Here is a 26,052-nt window from a genome sequence, read left to right on the forward strand (position 1 = left end):
GCAAGACACCCCCAATAAAGGACTGGTTTTGCATGTGGTGACCACAGACCACTTCTCAGTTCCTATGCTTCCTGGCTGATGTTTTGGTCACTTTTGAATGCTGGCGGTGCTTTCACTCTAGTGGTAGCATGAGACAGAGTCTACAACCCACACAAGTGGCTCAGGTAGTGCAGCTCATCCAGGATGGCACATCAATGCGAGCTGTGGCAAGAAGGTTTGCTGTGTCTGTCAGCGTAGTGTCCAGAGCATGGAGGCGCTACCAGGAGACAGGCCAGTACATCAGGAGACGTGGAGGAGGCTGTAGGAGGGCAACAACCCAGCAGCAGGACTGCTACCTCCGCCTTTGTGCAAGGAGGAGCAGGAGGAGCACTGCCAGAGCCCTGCAAAATGACCTCCAGCAGGCCACAAATGTGCATGTGTCTGCTCAAACGGTCAGAAACAGACTCCATGAGGGTGGTATGAGGGCCCGACATCCACAAGTGGGGGTTGTGCTTACAGCCCAACACCGTGCAGGACGTTTGGCATTTGCCAGAGAACACCAAGATTGGCAAATTCGCCACTGGCGCCCTGTGCTCTTCACAGATGAAAGCAGGTTCACACTGAGCACGTGACAGACGTGACAGAGTCTGGAGACACCGTGGAGAACGTTCTGCTGCCTGCAACATCCTCCAGCATGACCGGTTTGGCGGTGGGTCAGTCATGGTGTGGGGTGGCATTTCTTTGGGGGGCCGCACAGCCCTCCATGCGCTCGCCAGAGGTAGCCTGACTGCCATTAGGTACAGAGATGAGATTCTCAGACCCCTTGTGAGACCACATGGTGGTGCGATTGGCCCTGGGTTCCTCCTAATGCAAGACAATGCTAGACCTCATGTGGCTGGAGTGTGTCAGCAGTTCCTGCAAGAGGAAGGCATTGATGCTATGGACTGGCCCGCCCATTCCCCAGACCTGAATCCAATTGAGCACATCTGGGACATCATGTCTCGCTCCATCCACCAATGCCACGTTGCACCACAGACTGTCCAGGAGTTGGCGGATGCTTTAGTCCAGGTCTGGGAGGAGATCCCTCAGGAGACCATCCGCCACCTCATCAGGAGCATGCCCAGGCGTTGTAGGGAGGTCATACAGGCACGTGGAGGCCACACACACTACTGAGCCTCATTTTGACTTGTTTTAAGGACATTACATCAAAGTTGGATCAGCCTGTTGTGTGGTTTTCCACTTTAATTTTGAGGGTGACTCCAAATCCAGACCTCCATGGGTTGATAAATTTGATTTCCATTGATAATTTTTGTGTGATTTTGTTGTCAGCACATTCAACTATGTAAAGAAAAAAGTATTTAATAAGATTATTTCATTCATTCAGATCTAGGATGTTTTATTTTAGTGTTCCCTTTATTTTTTTGAGCAGTGTATATATACTACCAGTCAAAAGTTTGGACACACCTACTCATTCAAGAGTTTCTTAATTTTTTTACTATTTTTTACATTGTAGAATAATAGTGAAGACATCAAAACATTCCAGGTGACTACCTAATGAAGCTGTTTGAGAGAATGCCAAGAGTGTGCAAAGCTGTCATCAAGGCAAAGGATGGCTATTTGAATAATCTCAAATATAAAATATTTAGATTTGTTTAACACTTTTTTTGGTTAGTACATGATTCCATATGTGTTATTTCATAGTATTCCAATTAACAGGTGTGCCTTCTTAAAAGTTAATTTGTGGAATTTCTTTCCTTCTTAATGTGTTTGAGTCAATCAGTTGTGTTGTGACAAGGTAGGGGGGGTATACAGAAGATAGCCCTATTTGGTAAAAGACCAAGTCCATATTATGGCAAGAACAGCTCAAATAAGCAAAGAGAAACGACACTCCATCATTACTTTAAGATATGAAGGTCAGTCAATACGGAACATTTCAATATCTTTTAAAGTTTCTTCAAGTGCAGTCGCAAAAACCATAAAGCGCTATGATGAAACTGGCTCTCATGAGGACCACCACAGGAATGGAAGACCCAGAGTTACCTCTGCTGCAGAGGATAAGTTCATTAGAGTTACCAGCTTCAGAAATTGCAGCCCAAAAAAATGCTTCACAGAGTCACAGACCCATCTCAACATCAACTGTTCAGAGGGGACTGTGTGAATCAGGCCTTCATGGTCGAATTGCTGCAAAGAAACCACTACTAAAGGACAGCAATAAGAAGAAGAGACCTGCTTGGCCAAAGAAACACGAGCAATGGACATTAGACCGGTGGACATTTTTGGTTCCAACTGCCGTGTCTTTGTGAGACGCGGTGTGGGTGAACAGATGATCTCCGCATATGTAGTTCCCACCGTAAAGCATGGAGGAGGAGGTGTTATGGTGTGGGGCTGCTTTGCTGGTGACACTGTCTGTGATTTATTTAGAATTCAAGGCACACTTAACCAGCATGGCTACCACAGCATTCTGCAGCAATATGCCATCTGGTTTGGGCTTAGTGGGACTTTTTTGGTTACGAAATGATTCCATATGTGTTATTTAATAGTTTTCATGTCTTCACTATTATTCTGCAATGTAGAAAATAGTAAAAATAAAGAAAAACCCTTGAATGAGTAGGTGTGTCCAAACTTTTGACTGGTACTGTATACAGTGAGGGAAAAAAGTATTTGATCTCCTGCTGATTTTGTACGTTTGCCCACATACAAAGACATGATCAGTCTATAATTTTAATGGTAGGTTTATTTGAACAGTGAGAGACAGAATAACAACAACAAATTCCAGAAAAACGCATGTCAAAAATGTTATAAATTGATTTGCATTTTAATGAGGGAAATAAGTATTTTACCCCTCTGCAAAACATGACTTAGTACTTGGTGGAAAAACCCTTGTTGGCACAGAGGTCAGCCGTTTCTTGTAGTTGGCCACCAGGTTTGCACACATCTCAGGAGGGATTTTGTCCCACTCCTCTTTGCAGATCTTCTCCAAGTCATTAAGGTTTCGAGGCTGACGTTTGGCAACTCAAACCTTCAGCTCCCTCCACATATTTTCTATGGGATTAAGGTCTGGAGACTGGCAAGGCCACTCCAGGAACTTAATGTGCTTCTTCTTGAGCCACTCCTTTGTTGCCTTGGCCGTGTGTTTTGGGTCATTGTCATGCTGGAATACCCATCCACGACCCATTTTCAATGCCCTGGCTGAGGGAAGGAGGTTCTCACAAGATTTGATGGTACATGGCCCCGTCCATCGTCCCTTTGATGCTGTGAAGTTGTCCTGTCCCCTTAGCAGAAAAACAACCCCAAAGCATAATGTTTCCACCTCCATGTTTGACGGTGGGGATGGTGTTCTTGGGGTCATAGGCAGCATTCCTCCTCCTCCAAACACGGCGAGTTGAGTTGATGCCAAAGAGCTCGATTTTGGTCTCATCTGACCACAACACTTTCACCCAGTTCTCCTCTGAATCATTCAGATGTTCATTGGCAAACTTCAGACGGCCCTGTATATGTGCTTTCTTGAGCAGGGGGACCTTGCGGGCGCTGCAGGATTTCAGTCCTTCACGGCGTAGTGCGTTACCAATTGTTTTCTTGGTGACTATGGTCCCAGCTGCCTTGAGATCATTGACAAGATCCTCCTGTGTAGTTCTGTGCTGATTCCTCACCGTTCTCATGATCATTGCAACTCCACGAGGTGAGATCTTGCATGGAGCCCCAGGCCGAGGGAGATTGATAGTTCTTTTGTGTTTCTTCCATTTGCGAATAATCGCACCAACTGTTGTCACCTTCTCACCAAGCTGCTTGGCGATGGTCTTGTAGCCCATTCCAGCCTTGTGTAGGTCTACAATCTTGTCCCTGACATCCTTGGAGAGCTCTTTGGTCTTGGCCATGGTGGAGAGTTTGGAATCTGATTGATTGATTGCTTCTGTGGACAGGTGTCTTTTATACAGGTAACAAACTGAGATTAGGAGCACTCCCTTTAAGAGTGTGCTCCTAATCTCAGCTCGTTACCTGTATAAAAGACACATGGGATCCAGAAATCTTTCTGATTGAGAGGGGTCAAATACTTATTTCCCTCATTAAAATGCAAATCAATTTATAACATTTTTGAAATGCGTTTTTCTGGATTTTTGTTGTTGTTATTCTGTCTCTCACTGTTCAAATAAACCTACCATTAAAATTATAGACTGATCATTTGTCAGTGGGCAAACATACAAAATCAGCAGGGGATCAAATACTTTTTTCCTTCACTGTATATACACTACCGGTCAACATTTTTAGAACACCTACTCATTCAAGGGTTTTTTGTTATTTTCTACATTGTACAATAATAGTGAAGACATCAAAACTATTAAATAACACATATGGAATCATGTAGTAACACAAAGTGTTAAACAAATCAAAAGATAATGTTATATTTGAGATTCTTTCAAGTAGCCACCCTTTGCCTTGATTACAGCTTTGCACACTCTTGGCATTCTCTCAACCAGCTTCATGAGGTAGTCACCTGGAATGCATTTCAATTAACAGGTGTGCCTTCTTAAAAGTTTAATTTGTGGAATTTCTTTCCTTCTTAATGCATTTGAGCCAATCAGTTGTGTTGTTACAAGGTAGGGGGGTATACAGAAGATAGCCCTATTTGGTAAAAGACCAAGTCCATATTATGGCAAGAACAGCTCAAATAAGCAAAGAGAAACGACAGTCCATCATTACTTCAAGACATGAAGGTCAGTCAATACGGAACATTTCAAGAACTCTTCAAGTGCAGTCGCAAAAACCATCAAGCGCTATGATGAAACGGGCTCTCATGAGTACCACCTCAGGAATGGAAGACCCAAAGTTACCTCTGCTGCAGAGGATAAGTTCATTAGAGTTACCAGCCTCAGAAATTGCAGCCCAAATAAATGCTTCACAAAGTTCAAGTCACAGACACATCAACATCAACTGTTCAGAGGGGACTGTGTGAATCAGGCCTTCATGGTCAAATTGCTGCAAAGAAACCCCTACTAAAGGACACCAATAAGAAGAAGAGACCTGCTTGGGCCAAGAAACACGAGCAATGGACATTAGACAGGAGGAAATTTGTCCTTTGGTCTGGAGTCCAAATTTGAGATTTCTGGTTCAAACTGCCGTCTCTTTGTGAGACGCTGTGTGGGTGAACGGATGATATCTGCATGTGTAGTTCCCACCGTAAAGCATGGAGGAGGAGATGTGATGGTGTGGGGGTGCTTTGCTGGTGACACTGTCTGTGATCTATTTAGAATTCAAGGCACACGTAACCAGCATGGCTACCAAAGCATTCTGCAGCGATACGCCATTCCATCTGGTTTGGGCTTAATGGGACTATCATTTGTTTTTCAACAGGACAACGAACCAACACACCTCCAGGATGTGTAAGGGCTATTTAACCAAGAAGGAGAGTGATGGAGTGCTGCATCAGATGACCTGGCCTCCACAATCTCCCGACCTCAACCCAATTGAGATGGTTTGGGATGAGTCGGACGGCAGAGTGAAGGAAAAGCAGCCAACAAGTGCTCAGCAGATTTGTTTAACACTTTTTGGTTACTATATGATTCCATATGTGTTATTTAATAGTTTTGATGTCTTCACTATTATTCTACAAAGTAGAAAATAGCAAAAATAAAGATAAACCCTTGAATTAGTAGTTGTTCTAAAACTTTTGACCGGTAGTATATACAGTGGGGAAAAAAAGTATTTAGTCAGCCACCAATTGTGCAAGTTCTCCCACTTAAAAAGATGAGATAGGCCTGTAATTTTCATCATAGGTACACGTCAACTATGACAGACAAATTGAGGGAAAGAAATCCAGAAAATCACATTGTAGGATTTTTAATGAATTTATTTGCAAATTATGGTGGAAAATAAGTATTTGGTCACCTACAAACAAGCAAGATTTCTGGCTCTCACAGACCTGTAACAACTTCTTTAAGAGGCTCCTCTGTCCTCCACTCGTTACCTGTATTAATGGCACCTGTTTGAACTGGTTATCAGTATAAAAGACACCTGTCCACAACCTCAAACAGTCACACTCCAAACTCCACTATGGCCAAGACCAAAGAGCTGTCAAAGGACACCAGAAACAAAATTGTAGACCTGCACCAGGCTGGGAAGACTGAATCTGCAATAGGTAAGCAGCTTGGTTTGAAGAAATGAACTGCGGGATGAATTATTAGGAAATGGAAGACATACAAGACCACTGATAATCTCCCTCGATCTGGGGCGCCACGCAAGATCTCACCCCGTGGGGTCAGAATGATCACAAGAACGGTGAACAAAAATCCCAGAACCACACAGGGGGACCTAGTGAATGACCTGCAGAGAGCTGGGACCAAAGTAACAAAGCCTACCATCAGTAACACACTACGCCGCCAGGGACTCAAATCCTGCAGTGCCAGACGTGTCCCCCTGCTTAAGCCAGTACATGTCCAGGCCCGTCTGAAGTTTGCTAGAGTGCATTTGGATGATCCAGAAGAGGATTGGGAGAATGTCATATGGTCAGATGTGTCTCCCGAGTGGCGCAGTGGTCTAAGGCACTGCATCGCAGTGCTAGCTGTGTCACTAGAGATCCTGGTTCGAATCCAGGCTCTGTCGTAGCCGGCCGCGACCGGGAGACCCATGGGGTGGCGCACAATTGGCCCAGCGTTGTCCAGGGTAGGGGAGGGAATGGCCGGCAGGGATGTAGCTCAGTTGGTAGAGCATGGCGTTTGCAACGCCAGGGTTGTGGGTTCGATTCCCACGGGGGGTATAAAAAATAATGTATGCACTAACTGTAAGTCGCTCTGGATAAGAGCGTCTGCTAAATGACTAAAATGTAATGAAACCAAAATAGAACTTTTTGGTAAAAACTCAACTCGTCGTGTTTGGAGGACAAAGAATGCTGAGTTGCATCCAAAGAACACCATACCTACTGTGAAGCATGGGGGTGGAAACATCATGCTTTGGGGCTGTTTTTCTGCAAAGGGACTACGACGACTGATCCGTGTAAAGGAAAGAATGAATGGGGCCATGTATCGTGAGATTTTGAGTGAAAACCTCCTTCCATCAGCAAGGGCATTGAAGATGAAACGTGGCTGGGTCTTTCAGCATGACAATGATCCCAAACACACCGCCCGGGCAACGAAGGAGTGGCTTCGTAAGAAGCATTTCAAGGTCCTGGAGTGGCCTAGCCAGTCTCCAGATCTCAACCCCATAGAAAATCTTTGGAGGGAGTTGAAAGTCCGTGTTGCCCAGCGACAGCCCCAAAACATCACTGCTCTAGAGGAGATCTGCATGGAGGAATGGGCCAAAATACCAGCAACAGTGTGTGAAAACCTTGTGAAGACTTACAGAAAACATTTGACCTGTGTCATTGCCAACAAAGGGTATATAACAAAGTATTGAGAAACTTTTGTTATTGACCAAATACTTATTTTCCACCATAATTTGCAAATCAATTCATTAAAAATCCTACATTGTGATTTTCTGGAATTTTTCTTCTCATTTTGTCTGTCATAGTTGACGTGTACCTATGATGAATATTACAGGCCTCTTTCATCTTTTTAAGTGGGAGAACTTGCACAATTGGTGGCTGACTAAATACTTTTTTCCCCCCACTGTGTATATATATATATATATATATATATATATATATATATATATATATATATATATATATATATATATATATATATATATATATATATATATATATATATACACACAGTGCTTTCGGAAAGTATTCAGACCCCTTTGCTTTTTCCACATTTTGTTACATTACAGCCTTATTCTAAAATTGATTAAATAAAAAGAAATCCTCATCAATCTACACACAATTCCCCATAATGACAAAGTGAAAACAGGTCTTTAGAAATATTTGCAAATTTATAAAAAATGTAAAACAGAAATACCTTATTTACATAAGTGTTCAGACCCTTTGCTATGAGACTCGAAATTGAGCTCAGGTGCATCCTGTTTCCGTTGATCATCATTGAGATGTTTCTACAACTTGATTGGAGTCCACCTGTGTTCAATTCAATTGATTGGACATGATTTGGAAAGGCACACACCTGTCTGTATAAGGTCCTGCAGTTGACAGTGCATATCAGAGCAAAAACCAAGCCATGAGGTCGAAGGAATTGTCCGTAGCGCTCCAAGGTGGGATTGTGTCGAGGCACAGATCTGGGGAAGGGTACCAAAAAATGTTTGCAGCCTTGAAGATCCCCAAGAACACAGTGGCCTCCATCATTCTTAAATGGAACAAGTTTGGAACCACCAAGACTCTTCCTAGAGCTGGCTGCCCGGCCAAACTGAGCAATTGGGGGAGAATGACCTTGGTCAGGTAGGTGACCAAGAACCAGAGTTCCTCTGTGGAGATGGGAGAACCTTCCAGAAGGACAACCATCTCTGCAGCACTCCACCAATCAAGCCTTTATGGTAGAGTGGCCAGACGGAAGCCACTCCTCACTAAGAAGCACATGACAGCTCTCTTGGAGTTTGCCAAAAGGCACCTAAAGGACTCTCAGTCCATGAGAAACAAGATTCTCTGGTCTGAAGAAACCAAGATTCAACTCTTTGGCCTGAATGCCAAGCGTCACGTCTGGAGGAAACCTGGCACCATACCTACGGTGAAGCATGGGTGGTGGCAGCATCATGCTGTGGGGATGTTTTTCAGTGGCAGGGACTGGGAGACTAGTCAGGATCGAGGGAAAGATGAATGGAACAAAGTACAGAGAGATCCTTGATGAAAACCTGCTCCAGAGCGCTCAGGACCTCAGACTGGGGCAAAGGTTCACCTTCCAACAGGACAACGACCCTAAGCACACAGCCAAGTCAACACAGGAGTGGCTTCGGGACAAGTCTCTGAATGTCCTTGAGTGGCCTAGCCAGAGCCCGGATTTCAACACGATCTAACATCTCTGGAGAGACCTGAAAATAGCTGTGTGGTGATGCTCCCCATTCAACCTGACAGAGCTTGAGAGGATCTGCAGAGAAGAATGAAAGAAACTCCCTAAATACAGGTGTGCCAAGCTTGTAGCGTCATACCCAAGAAGACTCGAGGCTGTAATCGCTGCCAGGCGCTTCAACAAAGTACTGAGTAAAGGGTCTGAATACTTATGTAAATGTAATATTTCAGTTTTGTATTTGTAATACATTTGCAAAAAATTATTGCTTCGTCATTATTGGGTATTGTGTGTAGATTGATGAGGGGGAAAAACGATTTAATCAATTTCAGAATAAGGCTGTAATGTAACAAAATGTGGAAAAAGTCAAGGGGTCTGAATACTTTCCGAATGCACTTTGTGGTTGTTCTATGTTTAGCTACAGCTAATTATTTGACTAGGGTTGTAAAGCTACTGGTAATTTACCAAAGTTACTGGAATAATGGTAATTAACAGGTAATCAATGGCAATCTATGGTAATTTTGGTCATTTATACTTAAAAAAATAATCATATATAGTATTCATTTTTTTATATCTGTGTCCAACTGTCTATATTATCTATGAGTTTCTAGTACATAGACCATATGGTTAAAGAGAAAATAGCCTAATTAATGAAAAAAGCATCTAATCAACAATGGCATTATTTTCAATTAACTCTGCAACTCTTCCAACTCTCAAACTGTCACCAGTTTGGCCCCAAAACATTTACAAGACATATTGACATAGTAACAAAAGTGTGTAAAAAACAATAGAAGTGTGCTGAAACCCTCATATTAAACAGGATAATGTTTTACAGCTTTATTTTATTTATTTATTTTTAAATCATCTTATTTTACATGTGATAAGGCCACACAGACGGCCAGAGATAATTACAGACACCTCTGATCATCTAAAGTACCCCAAAAAAACACTAGATATAATCTTATCAAGTTCTATATATTCCTTTAAAGTTAAAAAAAATTCTGGTCGTTTACTGGTAAACTTCAAAAGTTTCCAGTAATATACCCTCCCTTTGCAAGCTTTGACACTTTTTAGGTGCACTTTACCTGTTCTGCAGCAGATAAGATTAGCGCTCTATGCTCTCATGCGTTACTTAGGGAACCTGAGTATGGTGCAAATTCTAAAATAGCTGACTCAGTCTATGTCAATGGACAACACGAAACACTACGGCTAAAGACAGTTGATAAGATGCTTCACTCACACATTTCAATGGGTTGGGTCAAAGGTAGCAAATAAAGCATCTACAGCTTCTCTATAAGGCACGGTTACCTGTCCCTTATCATAATAATTGTAGCAAATAAGGACTTTCTTCAGGGTGTCTTATAAGATTGGATACCTGTCCATCAAACACTCTGTCTGTAAGCTGCCTGGAGGTGTGTTGAGGATATCTATTACACTGTCATCCATTGGGTTTGTGCTGTGCAAATGAACTCCACACCAATGTAACACAAAGAGGCTGATACTGTTTACATTCAGTCCGTTTGTGATGGATGGGATGACGCTTCAAACACTGACCATATTTACCTGTGAATCACAACAGCTGTCCATATGAAGTGGATTGAAAACATATACATATTTAGGAAATAACATTCAATAACAATGGATGTATGTGCAAGGGAGACCTGAAATGATAAAAAAACAGACCCCTTGAACCCCATATTCATTTCTTCCCAGAGAGAGGAACTCCGGTGGAGATCTGAAGGGACCAGATGAAAGCAATTCCTGCTCGCTGTGGGATGAGGGCAGAGAGGGATGCTGGGTAATGGAACAGGTGTACAGTAGTGGGGAGGAGGGCGAGGGGGAGCCAAATATCAGATGCACAGTGACCTTTTCAGAACGGCATGTGGGCAGCGGGGAGTCTCCTCTCCTTCCTGTCTTTTAAAGACTGTTTTAAATATCATAGTACATTTAATGTAAAGCGTCATTCAAGGGTATCAGGTATACAAATAGTTTTTGTATACACCATACTTGTTTGTAGTAGACCTATGTAGTGTAGTATGACAATGTCATCCATTAAACACTTACCAATGTCATCCTGTCGAACTTTGTAGGAACATAGACTGTTTTCTGGGTAACTGTCTCAACTCAAATGTTTTGTGTTACAGAAAAATTGACGGGACCAATGCGGACGAGGAGGACCAGATGGAGCTCACGGAGGACGGGCAACCGGTGGCGGCGGCCCCTCGCCACAGTGCCCCTCTGTTTGACTGCGGTTGCTGCGGCCTGCCCAAGCGCTACATCATCGCCATTCTTAGCGGACTGGGCTTCTGCATCTCCTTTGGCATCCGCTGCAATCTTGGGGTGGCCATTGTGGAGATGGTCAACAACAACACAGTCTACATCAACGGGACACCTGTACTCCAGGTGAGAGAGAAAGAAGGAAATCACTGACATAAAAAATAATCCATATAGGCCTCCCGAGTGGTGCAGCGGTCTAAGGCATCACTACAGACCCTGGTTCGATCCCAGGCTGTATCACAGCCGGCTGTGACCGGGAGACCCATGAGGTTGCGTACAATTGGCCCAGCGTCGTGAGGGTTTGGCAGGCCATGATTTCCTTGTCCCATCGCGCTCTAGCAACTCCTTGTGCCGGGCTCCTGCAAGCTGACTTTGTTCGCCAGTTGGACGGTGTTTCCTCCAACACATTGGTGTGGCTGGTTAAGCGAGCAGTGTGTCAGGAAGCAGTGCAGCTTGGCAGGGTCGTGTTTCGGAGGACGCATGACTTTCGACCTTCGCCTCTCCTGAGTCCGTAGGGGAGTTGCAGCAATGGGACAAGACTGTAACTACAAATTGGGGAGAAAAAGGGGTAAAAAATAAAAACATTATAATAATCCATAGATTGGGGTGTGCATTATGGAGTGTGTAAAATAGGAACCTTGTAGGATAGCAGTTGTAAGGGCAATGAAGCAGCATAGGTTCATAGGTGCAGCTGTGGTTCCAAAGCCTATTTACAAAGTTCAGACTTCAATATTCAAAAGAAAATAACCTTCAACCAGGCTTGAATGCAGCAACACATCACACCGCTGCCTTTAAATGTCATTGGCATTTCACCAAACTCCTACATTCCAATCATACATGGTTATCTTGTAAAAAATATTGAAACATATTAAAACATTTTGTCACTGAAGGTCTGGACACAAGACAGATTGTTAGGGGGGCATCAAACATTTCGGGGAAATACAGACTCAAAAGAAAGGAACAATTTCTTGAGCGAAATAAAAAACGTCTTCCTCATGAATGTAGCGAAAAACCGCAGCTCCGAGTATCAAACGGTAAATAAATGCAACAATATATATATTTTTTTGTTGTCACATACATCGGATTGATGCAATGAAATGTTTTGTTTCACAGGGTCATCCATAGTAGTACGGCACCCCTGGAGCAAATTAGGGTGAAGTGCCTTGCTCAAGAGTACAATGACAGATCTTGCACCTTGTCAGCTCGTGTATTCAAACCAGCGACATTTAGGTTACTGGCCCAATGCTCTAACTGCTTGGCTACCTGCAGCTTCATAATCAAACAGATAGGGCACATACTAGTTGCATCAACATTGTTTCCACGTCATTTCAATGAAATTACGTTGAAGCAACGTGGAATAGACGTTGAATTGACATCTGTGCCCAGTGGGTGGCTATGTCTACAATGTTGCAAAAAACGGTAATGGAATGAAATATTGTAACGATAGCGATTATTGTAAGATTATATTGAATATACAGTTGAAGTCGGAAGTTTACATACACTTAGGTTGGAGTCATTAAAACTTGTTTTTCAACCACTCCACAAATTTCTTGTTAACAAACTATTGTTTTGGCAAGTCGGTTAGGACATCTACTTTGTGCATGACACAAGTAATCTTTCCAACAATTGTTTACAGACAGATTATTTCACTTATAATTCACTGTATCACAATTCCAGTGGGTCAGACGTTTACATGCACTAAGTTGACTGTGCCTTTAAACAGCTTGGAAAATTCCAGAAAATGATGTCATGACTTTAGAAGCTTCTGATAGGCTAATTGACATAATTTGAGTCAATTGGAGGTGGACCTGTGGATGTATTTCAAGGCCTACCTTTAAACTCAGTGCCTCTTTGCTTGACATCATGGGAAAATCAAAAGAAATCAGCCAAGACCTCAGAAAAAGAATTGTAGACCTCCTCAAGTCTGGTTCATCCTTGGGAGCAATTCTCAGATGCCTGAAGGTACCACGTTCATCTGTACAAACAAAAGTACGCAAGTATAAGCACCATGGGACCATGCAGCCGTCATACCGCTCAGGAAGGAGAAGCGTTCTGTCTCCTAGAGATGAACATACTTTGGTGCGAAAAGTGCAAATCAATTCCAGAACAACAGCAAAGACATTGTGAAGATGCTGGAGGAAGCCGGTACAAAAGTATCTATATCCACAGTAAAACAAATCCTATTTCGACATAACCCGAAAGGCCGCTCATCAAGGAAGAAGCCACTGCTCAAAAACCGCCATAAAAAAGCCAGACTACGGTTTGCAACTGCACATGGGGACAAAGATCGTATTTTTTGGAGAAATATCCTCTGGTCTGATGAAACAAAAATAGAACTGTTTGGCCATAATGACCATTGTTATGTTTGGAGGAAAAACGGGGTTGCTTGCAAGCCGAAGAAAACCATCCCAACCGTGAAGCACGGGGGTGCTTTGCTGCAGGAGGGACTGGTGCACTACACAAAATAGATGGCATCATGAGGAAGGAAAATTATGTGGATATATTGAAGCAACATCTCAAGACATCAGTCAGGAAGTTAAAGCTTGGTCGCAAATGGGTCTTCCAAATGGACAATGACCCCAAGCATACTTCCAAAGTTGTGGCAAAATGGCTTAAGGACAACAAAGTCAAGGTATTGGAGTGGCCATCACAAGGCCCTGACCTCAATCCTATAGAACATTTGTGGGCAGAACTGAAAAAGTGTGTGAGAGCAAGGAGGCCTACAAACCTGACACAGTTACACCAGCTCTGTCAGGAGGAATGGGCCAACATTCACCCAACTTATTGTGGGAAGCTTGTGGAAGGCTACCCGAAACGTTTCACCCAAGTTAAACAATTTAAAGGCAATGCTACCAAATACTAATTGAGTGTATGTAAACTTCTGACCCACTGGGAATGTGATGAAAGAAATAAAAGCTGAAATAAATCATTCTCTCTACTATTATTCTGACATTTCACATTCTTAAAATAAAGTGGTGATCCTAACTGACCTAAAACAGGGAATTTTTACTAGGATTAAATGTCAGGAATTGTGAAAAACTGAGTTTAAATGTGTTTCACTAAGGTGTATGTAAACTTCCGACTTCTACTGTAGATTTAAGAAATAGGCTGTTTAACTTGAGAAAACATCAAAACAAACACACACACACACACTTTTTATGTGAAATAACTCATAACCAGTTAAATACCCTATATTATATTACTCTGTTCCCCAGCCAGCTCAATTCAACTGGGACCCAGAGACTGTGGGACTGATCCATGGCTCCTTCTTCTGGGGTTACATCGTCACACAGATCCCTGGAGGCTTCATCTCCAACAAGCTGGCCGCCAACAGGTTAGGCCTTCCCACTGCTAATGATCTCACTCCTGAAATTAAAGGGATATTTAAGGTATTTTGATATAACTGATTTGTGGGTGGACTAGAGAGGGTTAAATAGGTGACTAGGGTGGGTTTGGAATGGATACTTGTGCTAAGGGCAGGAACAGAGAGATTGGGTGTCTGAAATAGGCAGTCAGTCAATGTGTGTGGTGAGGTTTATAACAGAAAGATAGGGTATTTGGAATTGGTAGTCAGTGTGTGGAGTCAGAGCTATAACAGAAAGGTTTTAGGGGCCTAAGTGAAAAAGGCATGCAGTGTTTGTGTGTGTGGTAAGGGTTAAAGTGGTGTGTGTATGCGTGCACGTGTGTGTGTGTTTGTGTGTGTTAGGTAAGGGTTAAAGCAGCAAGGGGTAATGCTGTCTGGTGTGTGTGTGTGTGTGTGTGTGTGTGGGGAGCGTGCAGCTCTGATGGGGCCGATAGCAGTCCTGTAATAAAAGTTTCACAGGAAAAGAGGACACGCCACTGACAGAGTTAGTAATGAAAGATCCTGCCTCTGATTCCTCCCTGAGACGCCAGCCACTGGAATATTACAAGTGTCACTTACACCCGGCTTTGGAAAAAGGGAGGGGTGGAGTGAAGAAAGGGGGGAGCAATGGTGATAAAGCATAATCGTGTGGGATCTCTGTCTGTCCTTCAAAGGCAGAAATATTAGATCTGTCATATTGTGATGTTGGATTGGTCATTTTAAGCTGGCCCCTGCCAGAAGGGTAGGTTAGAGGAGAACTAGTCTTGTAGTGCCAGAGATCACATCGTATTATCCTAGAACGGCTGGAGTCGAGGCTAGGGGAGACCTGGAAGGGACTGACTAGTTCAGGAACATTGATGATTGGTTTTTGAGTTAATGGAGGTAGGCTTGGGTGTTCACATGTTTTCAACTGTGACTGTTTATAACATTTAAGTCTACAGCAGTACAAACCATGACAGTATGTGGTGGGATGTTGTTGACTTGGTTGTTGTACGTCACACTTGGTCAAGGTTCCATCAAGATTTTATAATGCTCTATGTAGCTGTTATGTCACATTTACAGTATTTTTAGCTCATATGTAATTTTGTATGCATTATTGAAATAACGTGTAATGCTACGCTTTTTTGTCATTTGTTGCTCGCCATTGTTGTCTACAACCTAGTCACACTATAATGTAATGTTTCCACAGAGTGTTTGGGGCGGCCATTTTTCTCACGTCCATACTGAATATGTTCATCCCTTCAGCAGCCAGAAGGCACTACGGCTGTGTCATGTTAGTCCGCATCCTGCAAGGCTTGGTGGAGGTGAGTCATCTTCAGTGTTGCCAGATTTCATTGACACTTTCAGGTCGAATCTAAGCCAAAATCTTGCCAAATCTACTAAATGTAGCCCAATTGAAGGTGTCAACACTAGTCGTCATAATGACTGATCATTTGACCAAGCTCATATACAGTACATACGTATAAAGTACAGGGACACATGTATATCTGTATGTCTTTCCTCAGGTTGATTATTCAGAATAATGATGCCATGTAACGTTTCTTGTACAGGGTGTTACCTACCCTGCATGCCATGGGATGTGGGCCAAATGGGCTCCTCCCCTGGAGAGAAGTCGACTGGCCACCACCTCATTCTGTGGTAAGTGATATGAAAATTGACAAGCTTAATACAGGTACAATGTTTGAGTCAAATAAAGTTAATCAAATTTCTTTCCATTCAATTGTTTTTCTTCCCATCCAATTGAGCTTTATGAAATTGTGCTGATGATTTTCCACAATAGCAAAGCTTCCAAGTGAAAAGATGTGGTAGAAGACAGGAAAACAAAAATGGAATTCATTCAGTAAATCAAATGGATATTCAAAAATACCCTGCCTGTCTTTCTGTTGTACCCATAACCACAGTCAACCCTGTTAGTTTAAAGGCCCAATGCATCCATTTTTATCTCAATATCAAATCATTTCTGAGTAACAAGTAAATACCTTACTGTGATGGTTTTCAATTAAAATGGCAAAAATAAACCAAAATAGATTCTTAGTAAAGAGCAATTTATCAAGCAAGAATTTTGCTAGGACTGTCTGGGAGTGGTCTGAGTGGGGAGGGAAAACTGAAAACTAGCTGTTATTGGCAGAGAGGTTTGGAACTCTCTTATTGGTCTATTAACAAAAAACCTCCATCCTACCAAAACAGGCTGACATTTCAGGCTGTCTTTTCCAGTGGTGTAAAGTACTTAAGTAAAAATACTTTAAAGTACTACTTAATTAGTTTTTTGGGGTATATGTACTTTACTTTACTATTTTACTTTTACTTCACTACATTCCTAATGAAAATAATGTAGTTTTTACTCTAGACATTTTCCCAGACACCCAAAAGTACTAGTTACATTTTGAATGCTTAGGAACACTGTGTGCCTGGCACCTACTACCATACCCCATTCAAAGGCACTTAAATATTTGTTCTTGCCCATTCACCCTCTGAATGGCACACATGCACAATCCATGTCTCAATTGTCTCAAGACTTAACAATCCTTCTTTAACCTGTCTCCTCCACTTCATCTACACCACAGGAGGTTGATGGCACCTTAATTGGTTTTCATGTGTTTGATGCCATTCCATTTACTCCGTTCCAGCCATTATAATGAGCCATCCTCCCCTCAGCAGCCTCCACTGATCTACACTGATAGAAGTGGATTTAACAAGTGACATCAATAAGGGATCATAGCTTTCACCTGGATTCACCTGGTCAGTCTATGTCATGGAAAGAGCATGTTTTGTATACTCAGTGTATATAAAACACAGAAAATCACATTTTTGGCTGCACTGGGCCTTTAAATGAAGTCATTGACTAGATATATCATTGTTCCCTGTCTAGAGATGTTTAGCATTGTGGTAAAATGGCTGAAAATAGGGATGGGGAAGGTTGTTTTGTTTTGCAGATGTCGGCTGTTGTTCCCCATGAAAATGCATTAAAACAGCCATCTTTCACAATAAACTGGTGCCATGACAACCAGCGCTTCCAAACCCTCTTGACATCACATCTGAATGAAAGATTGCCCTCACGCGCTTCACCTGCTCACTCTGAAGGAGGTCCTCTACCATTCAACCCAAATGAAGTGTCATATTGCCTACTGTCCAAAGGCACACTCATGCTCCCAGGCCTATTCAAATCGAGAGTGTTTATAAAGCCATCAGATAATAGAACATCCTCTCCCAAGGACAGTTTCAATGAGTCCTAATTCGTTGAGTCCAATACGGTTGCTGTTGCATGATCTTTACGCTTACCAAGATGATCTATGAGACATGGAATACTTTTCTACAGTCTTAGAAAAAAAGGTGCTATCTATCTATAACCAAAAATTGTTATTTGGCTGTCCTCATAGGAGGACCCTTTGAAGAACCCCTTTTGGTTCCAGGTAGAACAATTTTGGTTCTAGATAGAACCCTTTTGGGTTCCATGTAGAACCCTTTCCACAGGGTTCTACATGGAACCCAAAGGAGTTCTACCTGGAACCAAAAAGGGTTCTCCAATGGGGACAGCCACATAACACTTTTGGAACCCTTTTTTCTAAGAGTGTAGTCTTGTGTTGAAGAAGAGTTACTGAGAGGCTGCAGACTGATGATAATCTAATAGTTTGGATCGTTGTGATACCTTGGCATCACTACTTAATAATGTTATTGGGGTTTCCTTTAGATGGAGCCCCATTACACACCAGACAGAACAGAACTACAACAGTGGCATGGTCATATTTCCCTTTTCCTTGTTTCCAGGTTCCTATGCAGGTGCTGTGATTGCCATGCCTTTAGCAGGAGTCCTGGTTCAGTTCGTTGGATGGCCCTCAGTCTTCTATATCTATGGTAATATTTAAAAAATCAATATTAAGGCAAATTGTTCAATTGAACCCATGTGAATTGTATAGCTGTGATTTACAATTCTTTCATACAGGTATGCAGATCAAGGATTTCATAATTATTGAGTTTGGGTAGGGAAAACCATTGAAATGCATGCACTGAAATTCAGATACTCTAAATGGCTGACACTACCAAAGATAGTGATCTTTGTAAGACAGGGAGATGTCTATGATCTAACTAGCGATAGGGGGAAAACTGTGTCTTGAGTTGATAAATGTCTATCCAATCTGAAATTACTTACAGTATATGACTTCAGAACAGCTTTCACAAGACCAGGCCTAACTATGATAAAGTCTGTGGGTGATTCCCATTTGATCAGCAGTCCATGTATTACACTAGGTGTCACTTGTGTGACATGCAACGCACCATGGTCATTATATCATCAGTCTTACACCAGTCTCAGGTTGTTCTCTAATGTTTTGCTTAATCTGTTTTGTCAATTTTATCTGAACTGTTATTTGATTAAGATATATTCACAATGTCATAAGACTCTTTGTGCCTGCTGCATTTCAATATAACTTATTTAGCTCTGTTGTGATCTAATCACATGATTAATTGACTGAAATTAATGTTTTCTTGTCTGGGATTGCTACCTAATTAATCTTTCATTTTGTTTGAATAATGAAAAATCATTGAGGTCTAGAATAGGTCAAGGCCCAGTTCTAATTAGTTTGCCATATCACTTACATAGAGATGGATAGAGGGCACACTTGTCACGATGCCTGTTTAGCATGGGCAACACCACTGAAGGCTTTTCTCACTTTAAAGTAGTCAACTGCGTGGGACTTCCTATGGGTTAAAGGGATAATCCACCCCAAACCACTAATTCCTATAATTAACAGTGTTAAATAACACTAATATGTGAAAACATTTTTGTGAACAAATGTTTCATTGTGTCGTCATAACAAGGTTGGTAGAAATATGTGAAAATCGTTTTTGGAAATCTGTTGCAGCTCAAGTCTACTACAAAACCCACAATGCAAAGCTCTCTCTTTCTCTCTCTGAGCTGGCTAGCTTGCTAGGTAGTTAGCTAGCTATAAAACATAGCTACACACAATAATACCAAAGTCATTATCAGCATGTGAAGTTGCTAGCTACCTGTAAAATCAGCTAAACAAACTGCAATATCAATTTAAGAGTCTATCTCACCGAGTTCAACTTGCAGTTCGTCTCTGCCCAGAGCGAGAGCAGAGTATGTTTCCTTCCCACATAGATACTTTTGAGGAGATGGGGAAACTCCATTAGAATCGTATTAACACCCATTGTGTACATTGCCCATGCGTCGTCAATGGGCCGCGCGGTGCATTCTGGGCGATTCTGGGACAAGGAGAGCTCTCCTTCAAGGAGTGAATGGGAATCAATTGGGTGCTAGCTCAAAAACCGAACTTTAGCATGAATTTCGTGTACAAGTTTTTCCAAGATGTGAGATAATTAACTTGTTCTCTGTAATATCGTATAGCTTTGGAATCGTGACATAACGTACCTTCGAGGAAAATAGGCAGGTTTCTCGACTCATAGCCTGACTTTGAGAAGGGATTGCGTAACGATTAGTTTAGCAGCCGCGTGACGCAGCATGACAACATGAATGTGATGGGTTGACAGTCAGTTGGGTGGTAACTTTCTCCATTCATTGCCCAACAGGATTCCTATCACCTCCTTTCTGTAATATCTCTGTTTCCCACAGACAGCATACAGTGCTTGAAGGAGAAACGGAGTTGAATAATTTGGTACACTGTTTAGATTGAGCACATCTATGTGAAATATATGCATTGTCATGACTATATAAACAGATGGATGTGTTCTAGACTAGTATGCCCATACCATCTATTGGCTAATTTGGTGATATGGAGTGCAGGTAATTGTTAAAAGCGTTATGAAATGTGATAGTGTGTTATCCCCTATCTCCAGTGACGAGAATTATGTAACTATGACGTGTTCCTACACGATTTCCAGATTTTTACAGATGGACAATTTAGAAGTTAAATCATGTGGAATTGTTTTATTTTACCCACTGATAGAACATAGGCTTTCACCAAATTGATATGACTTTCATGATTTCTATTTCTGGGGGTGGATAATTCCTTTAAGGAGGGATCGTAGAATTCCATTCAGGTCAGCAGGAGAGAGGAGCCAATGAATGAGGTGTTCCGTCTTTCCATCTCTATGATCTCTTACAAATCCTGCACACAGATTAAGCTTAATCCTGGAATAAAAAGCATTTTCAATTCAAATTCTCCATTGATCTTGCTTTTTAGTCCAGGACTATGCTTAATCTGTGTCCAGGAAACCGCCCATAAATGCTTAACACTTACAATATGAAAAATAATCTGGAAGTCTGTTAAAAACAGACTCTTTTGTTAGATCCATATGATGATATGGGCATTGCTGATAACCTGTATTTTTTATTTCTGTGCATTCAGGTGTATTTGGGATTATATGGTACATCTTCTGGCTCCTCCTTGCCTATGGGAGCCCAGCCGCCCACCCCACTATAAGTGACGAGGAGAGGATCTACATAGAGACCACTATTGGCGAGGGTGTCAAAATATTGAGCGCCACTGAGGTATGCCTCTGCTCACTCTGGCTGCGGTCAGATGCATTAGTGTAGAGTATCATACACTGAAAGATATAAACGCAACATGTAAAGTGTTGGTCCCATGTTTCATAAGCTGAAATAAAAGATCCCAGAAATGTTCCATACGCACAAAAAGCTTATTTATCTCAAATTTTTGCACATATTTGTTTACATCCCTGTTAGTGAGCATTTCTCATTTGCCAAGATAATCCAGCCACCTGACAGGTGTGGCATATCAAGAAGCTGATTAAACAGCATGATCATTACACAGATGCACCTTGTGCTGGGGACAATAAAAGGCCACTCTACAATGTGCAGTTTTGTCACACAACACAACGCCACAGATGTCTCAAGTTTTGAGGGAGCGTGCAATTGGCATTTGGCATCAGAGCTGTTGCCAGATAATTGAATGTTAATTTTTCTACCCTAAGATGCCTCCAACATCGTTTTAGAGAATTTGGCAGTACATCCAACCGGCCTCACAACCGCAGATCAAGTGTATGGCTCCCGAGTGGCGCAGCGGGCTAAGGCACTGCATCTCAGTGCTTGAGGCGTCACTACAGACCCCCTGGTTCGATTCCAGGCTGTATCACAACAGGCTGTGATTGGGAGTCCCATAGGGCGGCGCACAATTGGCCCAGCGTCGTCCGGGTTTGGCCGGTGTAGCCGTCATTGTAAATAAGAATTTGTTCTTAACTGACTTGCCTAGTTAAATAAAGGTAAAATAAAAAAATAAAAATGAATGTGGACGAGCGGTCTGCTGATGTCAATGTTGTGAACAGAGTGCCTCATGGTAACGGTGGGGTTATGGTATGGGCAGGCATAAGCTATGGACAACGAACACAATTGCATTTTAGCGATGGCAATTTGAATGCACAGAGATACAGTGACGAGAACATGAGGCCCATTGTCGTGCCATTCACCTCATGTTTCAGCATGATAATGCAATGCCCCATGTCGCAAGGATCTGTACACAATTCCTGGAAGCTGAAAATGTCCCAGTTCTTCCATGGCCTGCATACTCACCGGACATTTCACCCATTGAGCATGTTTGGGATGCTCTGGATTGAGGTGTACAACAGCGTGTTCCAGTTTCCGCCAATATCCAGAAACTTCGCACAGCCATTGAAGAGGAGTGGGACAACATTCCACAGTCATTCCACAATCAACAGCCTGATAAATTCTATGAGAAGGAGATGTGTCGCGCTGCATGAGGCAAATGGTGGTCACACAAGGTACTGACTGGTTTTCTGACCCACGCCCATACCTTTTTTTTAGGTATCTGTGACAAACAGATAATGTACAGTACCAGTCAAAAGTATGGACACACCTACTCATTCAAGGGTTTGTCTTTATTTTATACTATTTTCTACATTGTAGAATAATAGTGAAGACATCAAAACTATGAAATAACACATATGGAATCATGTAGTAACCCAAAAAGTGTTAAACAAATGAAAATATATTTCATATTTGAGATTCTTCAAATAGCCACCCTTTGCCTTGATGACAGCTTTGCACACTCTTGGCATTCTCTCAACCAGCTTCACCTGGAATACTTTTCCAACAGTCTTGAAGGAGTTCCCACATATGCTGAGCACTTGTTGGCTGCTTTTCCTTCACTCTGCCGTCCGACTCATCCCTGTCACGGTTTCGGCCGAGGCTGCCTCTCTCCCTTGTTCGGGCAGGCTTCGGCGTTCGTTGTCTCCGGAGTACTAGCTGCCACCGTTGTATGTTTCATGTTCGTTTGCTTCTGTCTAAGTGTTGTCACACCTGTTTTCATTCAGTGTCATTAGTGTCCTATTTAGTTCCCGTTGTGTGTGTCAGGTGTTGTGTAATATTGTTTTGTGTCAGATGTGTTTTCGCTCGGTTGAGCTTCTCTCCACTGCGCTGGAGTTACGCACCTGTTTGTGCGCTGTTCTGTTTCGTTTTCGCCTTCGTGCGTATTTCGCCTTCGGGCAAGAGTTGTCCGTTTTGCCGTGTTTTCGGCTCAATACAAGTTTGTTGGATTATCCGTCTGCGTCCTGCAATTGATTCCGCCACTACACCTACAGCACACCTTGACAGAATATTACACCACCTATGGAATCAGCAGGAGCCGCAGCAGCCCAGGCGACTCTGGAGGACAGGGTCCGGGAGCAAGGGGACCAGATCCTGCAGATGGGGACCGCCCTGCAGGAGGTGATCACCACCATCCGAGGCTGGGGGACGCCTCCACCGCCACCCTCCGTGCCAGCACCATCGGCCAGTCAGCCTAGTCCCGCACCAGAAACCTGAGGAGTCCGACTCTCGCTCCCGAGGGCTTACGATGGGACCGCAGCCGGGTGCCAGGGTTTCCTTCTCCAGGTGGAGCTGTACCTGGCCACCGTGCATCCGGCGCCCTCGGGACATGAGAGCGTGTCCGCCCTGATCTCCTGCCTGTCCGGGAAGGCGTTGGAGTGGGCCAACGCGGAGTGGAGGAGGATCGACGCGGACACCATCACGTACAGCGAGTTCTCCCGCCGCTTCAAGGCGGTGTTTGACCATCCCCCGGAGGGGAGAGCGGCGGGGGAGCGTCTGGTCTTCCTCCGGCAGGGGAGGAGGAGTGCTCAGGAGTTCGCCCTCGAATTCCGTACTCTAGCGGCAGATGCAGGGTGGAATGATCGGGCCCTCGTCGATCACTACAGGTGTAGTCTACGAGAGGACGTCCGTCGGGAGCTGGCCTGTAGGGACACCAGCCTCACGTTCGACCAGTTGGTCGACATGTCCATCAGGCTGGATAACCTGCTAGCTACCCGCGGGCGTTCCGAGGGGGGTCCGTCCATTTCACCCTCCAGCGCTTCCGAGCCGTGCCCCATGGAGCTCGGGGGTGCTGGCGCTAGAGAGAGGAGGGGTCGGCTTGCTAGGGGGTCCATCCCTTGCACCAACTGTGGTCGGGGAGGACACACCGCGGCTAGGTGCTGGGGATGGCCTCCTAGGGGAGAGGACAACAGGTCCCGCACTGGGGATTCCCTCCAGGTGAGTAGGCGCCCCACTCACCCAGAGCTCTCTGTTGCACATTTTTGTATGCCTGTGCGTTTTCCACAGGTAGCACCTCATTCCCAGCATAAGGCGCTGGTAGATTCAGGCGCGGCTGGGAATTTTATTGATAAAAAGTTTTGTTTAGCGTTAGGGATTCCCCTTCTTCCTGTTGATGTTCCTTTCCCCGTTCATGCCCTAGATAGCCGTCCGTTGGGTACGGGCTTGATCAGGGAGGTCACGGCGCCACTTAGGATGTGTGCGCAGGGGGGTCATCAGGAGATGATTCAGCTATTTCTGATTGACTCTCCTGCGTATCCGGTGGTGCTGGGCATGCCCTGGTTGAGTACCCATAACCCATCCATTTCGTGGCAGGAGAGGGCTCTGATGGAGTGGTCTGCTCAGTGTGTGGGTAGATGTTTGGGCGTTTCCGTAGGGGCTACCTCGGTGGAGAGTCCAAACCAGGTGCCCGCATTGCACGTTCCCCCTGAGTATGGGGATTTGGCTATTGCGTTTAGTAAGGCGAGGGCGACGCAGTTGCCGCCCCATAGGCAGGGAGATTGTGCGATAGACCTCCAGGCAGGAGCTGCGCTCCCACGGAGCCATGTGTATCCTCTGTCTCAAGAGGAGAAGAAAGCTATGGAGACTTACATAGACGAATCTCTGAGACAAGGATACATACGGCCTTCCACTTCCCCTGCGTCCTCGAGTTTCTTTTTTGTGAAGAAAAAAGATGGTGGTTTGCGCCCGTGCATCGATTACCGTGGTCTCAATCAGATTACGGTGAAGTACAGTTATCCACTCCCGCTGATTGCGACCATGACTGAGTCGTTGCATGGGGCGCGTTTCTTCACAAAATTAGATCTCAGGAGCGCATACAACTTGGTGCGCATCAGGGAGGGCGATGAATGGAAGACAGCCTTTAGTACCACCTCGGGCCATTACGAGTATCTGGTCATGCCATACGGGTTGATGAACGCTCCGTCAGTTTTCCAATCATTCGTGGATGAGATCTTCAGGGACATGCAGGGGCAGGGGGTGGTTGTGTACATTGATGACATTCTCGTGTACTCGCCTACCCGTGTCGAGCATGTGGCCCTGGTGCGCAGAGTGTTGCGGAGGCTGGTGGAGCACGACCTGTATGTGAAGGCAGAGAAGTGTCTGTTTTTCCAGGAGTCGGTCTCCTTTTTGGGGTATCAGTTGTCTGCGTCAGGGGTGAAGATGGAGGTAGACCGGGTGTCGGCCGTGCGTAATTGGCAAACACCAACCACTGTGAAGGAGGTGCAGCAGTTTTTGGGTTTGCGAATTACTACCGGAGGTTTATCCGGGGTTTTGGACAGGTGGCAGCTCCCATCACGTCTCTGTTGAAGGGGGGTCCGGTGCGTCTGCAGTGGTCGGCCGAGGCGGACAGGGCGTTTGGGAGGCTGAAGGACCTGTTTACCTCGGCCCCGGTGCTGGCGCATCCGGATCCCTCTTTGCCGTTCCAGGTAGAGGTGGACGCGTCAGAGGCCGGTCTAGGAGCCGTGCTTTCACAACGGTCTGGCGCGCCACCTAAACTCCGCCCCTGTGCTTTTTATTCTAAGAAGCTCAGTCCGGCGGAGCGGAACTATGACGTAGGGGACAGGGAGCTGTTAGCCGTGGTACAGGCCTTAAAGGTGTGGAGGCACTGGCTTGAGGGGGCTCAACACCCTTTCCTCATTTTGACGGACCACCGTAACCTGGAGTACATCCGGGCGGCGAGGAGGCTGAACCCTCGCCAGGCAAGATGGAATATGTTCTTGACCAGGTTTACTTTTAAGATCACGTACATCCCTGGGTCACAGAATGGTAAGGCAGATGCGCTGTCTCGGCGGTATGACACGGAGGAGAGGTCCGTGGAGCCCACTCCCATACTGCCGGAGTCGTGTCTGGTGGCACCGGTAGTGTGGGAGGTCGATGCTGAACTCGAGCGGGCGTTACGCACCGACCCTAGTCCACCACAGTGCCCGGAGGGTCGGAAGTACGTTCCGCTCGAGGTTCGGGATCGATTGATCTATTGGGCTCACACGTCACCCTCCTCTGGACATCCGGGTATCGGCCGGACAGTGCAC

General features: G+C 44.2%; 1 protein-coding gene across 1 annotated transcript in view; it reads left to right on the forward strand.

Annotated features, from left to right (window-relative positions):
• LOC311134888 (vesicular glutamate transporter 3-like) overlaps positions 1-26,052 on the forward strand; it is a gene marked incomplete at its 5' end in the record, with an annotated part of 41,600 nt that overhangs the window by 7,122 nt on the left and 8,426 nt on the right. Inside the window, 6 exons of the mRNA XM_084168653.1 lie at positions 10,919-11,267; positions 14,357-14,475; positions 15,674-15,788; positions 16,035-16,122; positions 18,250-18,336; positions 20,811-20,953. Of these exons, the coding sequence (XP_084024779.1) occupies positions 10,919-11,267; positions 14,357-14,475; positions 15,674-15,788; positions 16,035-16,122; positions 18,250-18,336; positions 20,811-20,953 (901 nt within the window). The remainder of the gene's footprint in view (positions 1-10,918; positions 11,268-14,356; positions 14,476-15,673; positions 15,789-16,034; positions 16,123-18,249; positions 18,337-20,810; positions 20,954-26,052) is intronic.

Source organism: Coregonus lavaretus (assembly GCF_964263955.1).
Source record: "Coregonus lavaretus genome assembly, chromosome: 9".
Taxonomy (NCBI): domain Eukaryota; kingdom Metazoa; phylum Chordata; class Actinopteri; order Salmoniformes; family Salmonidae; genus Coregonus; species Coregonus lavaretus.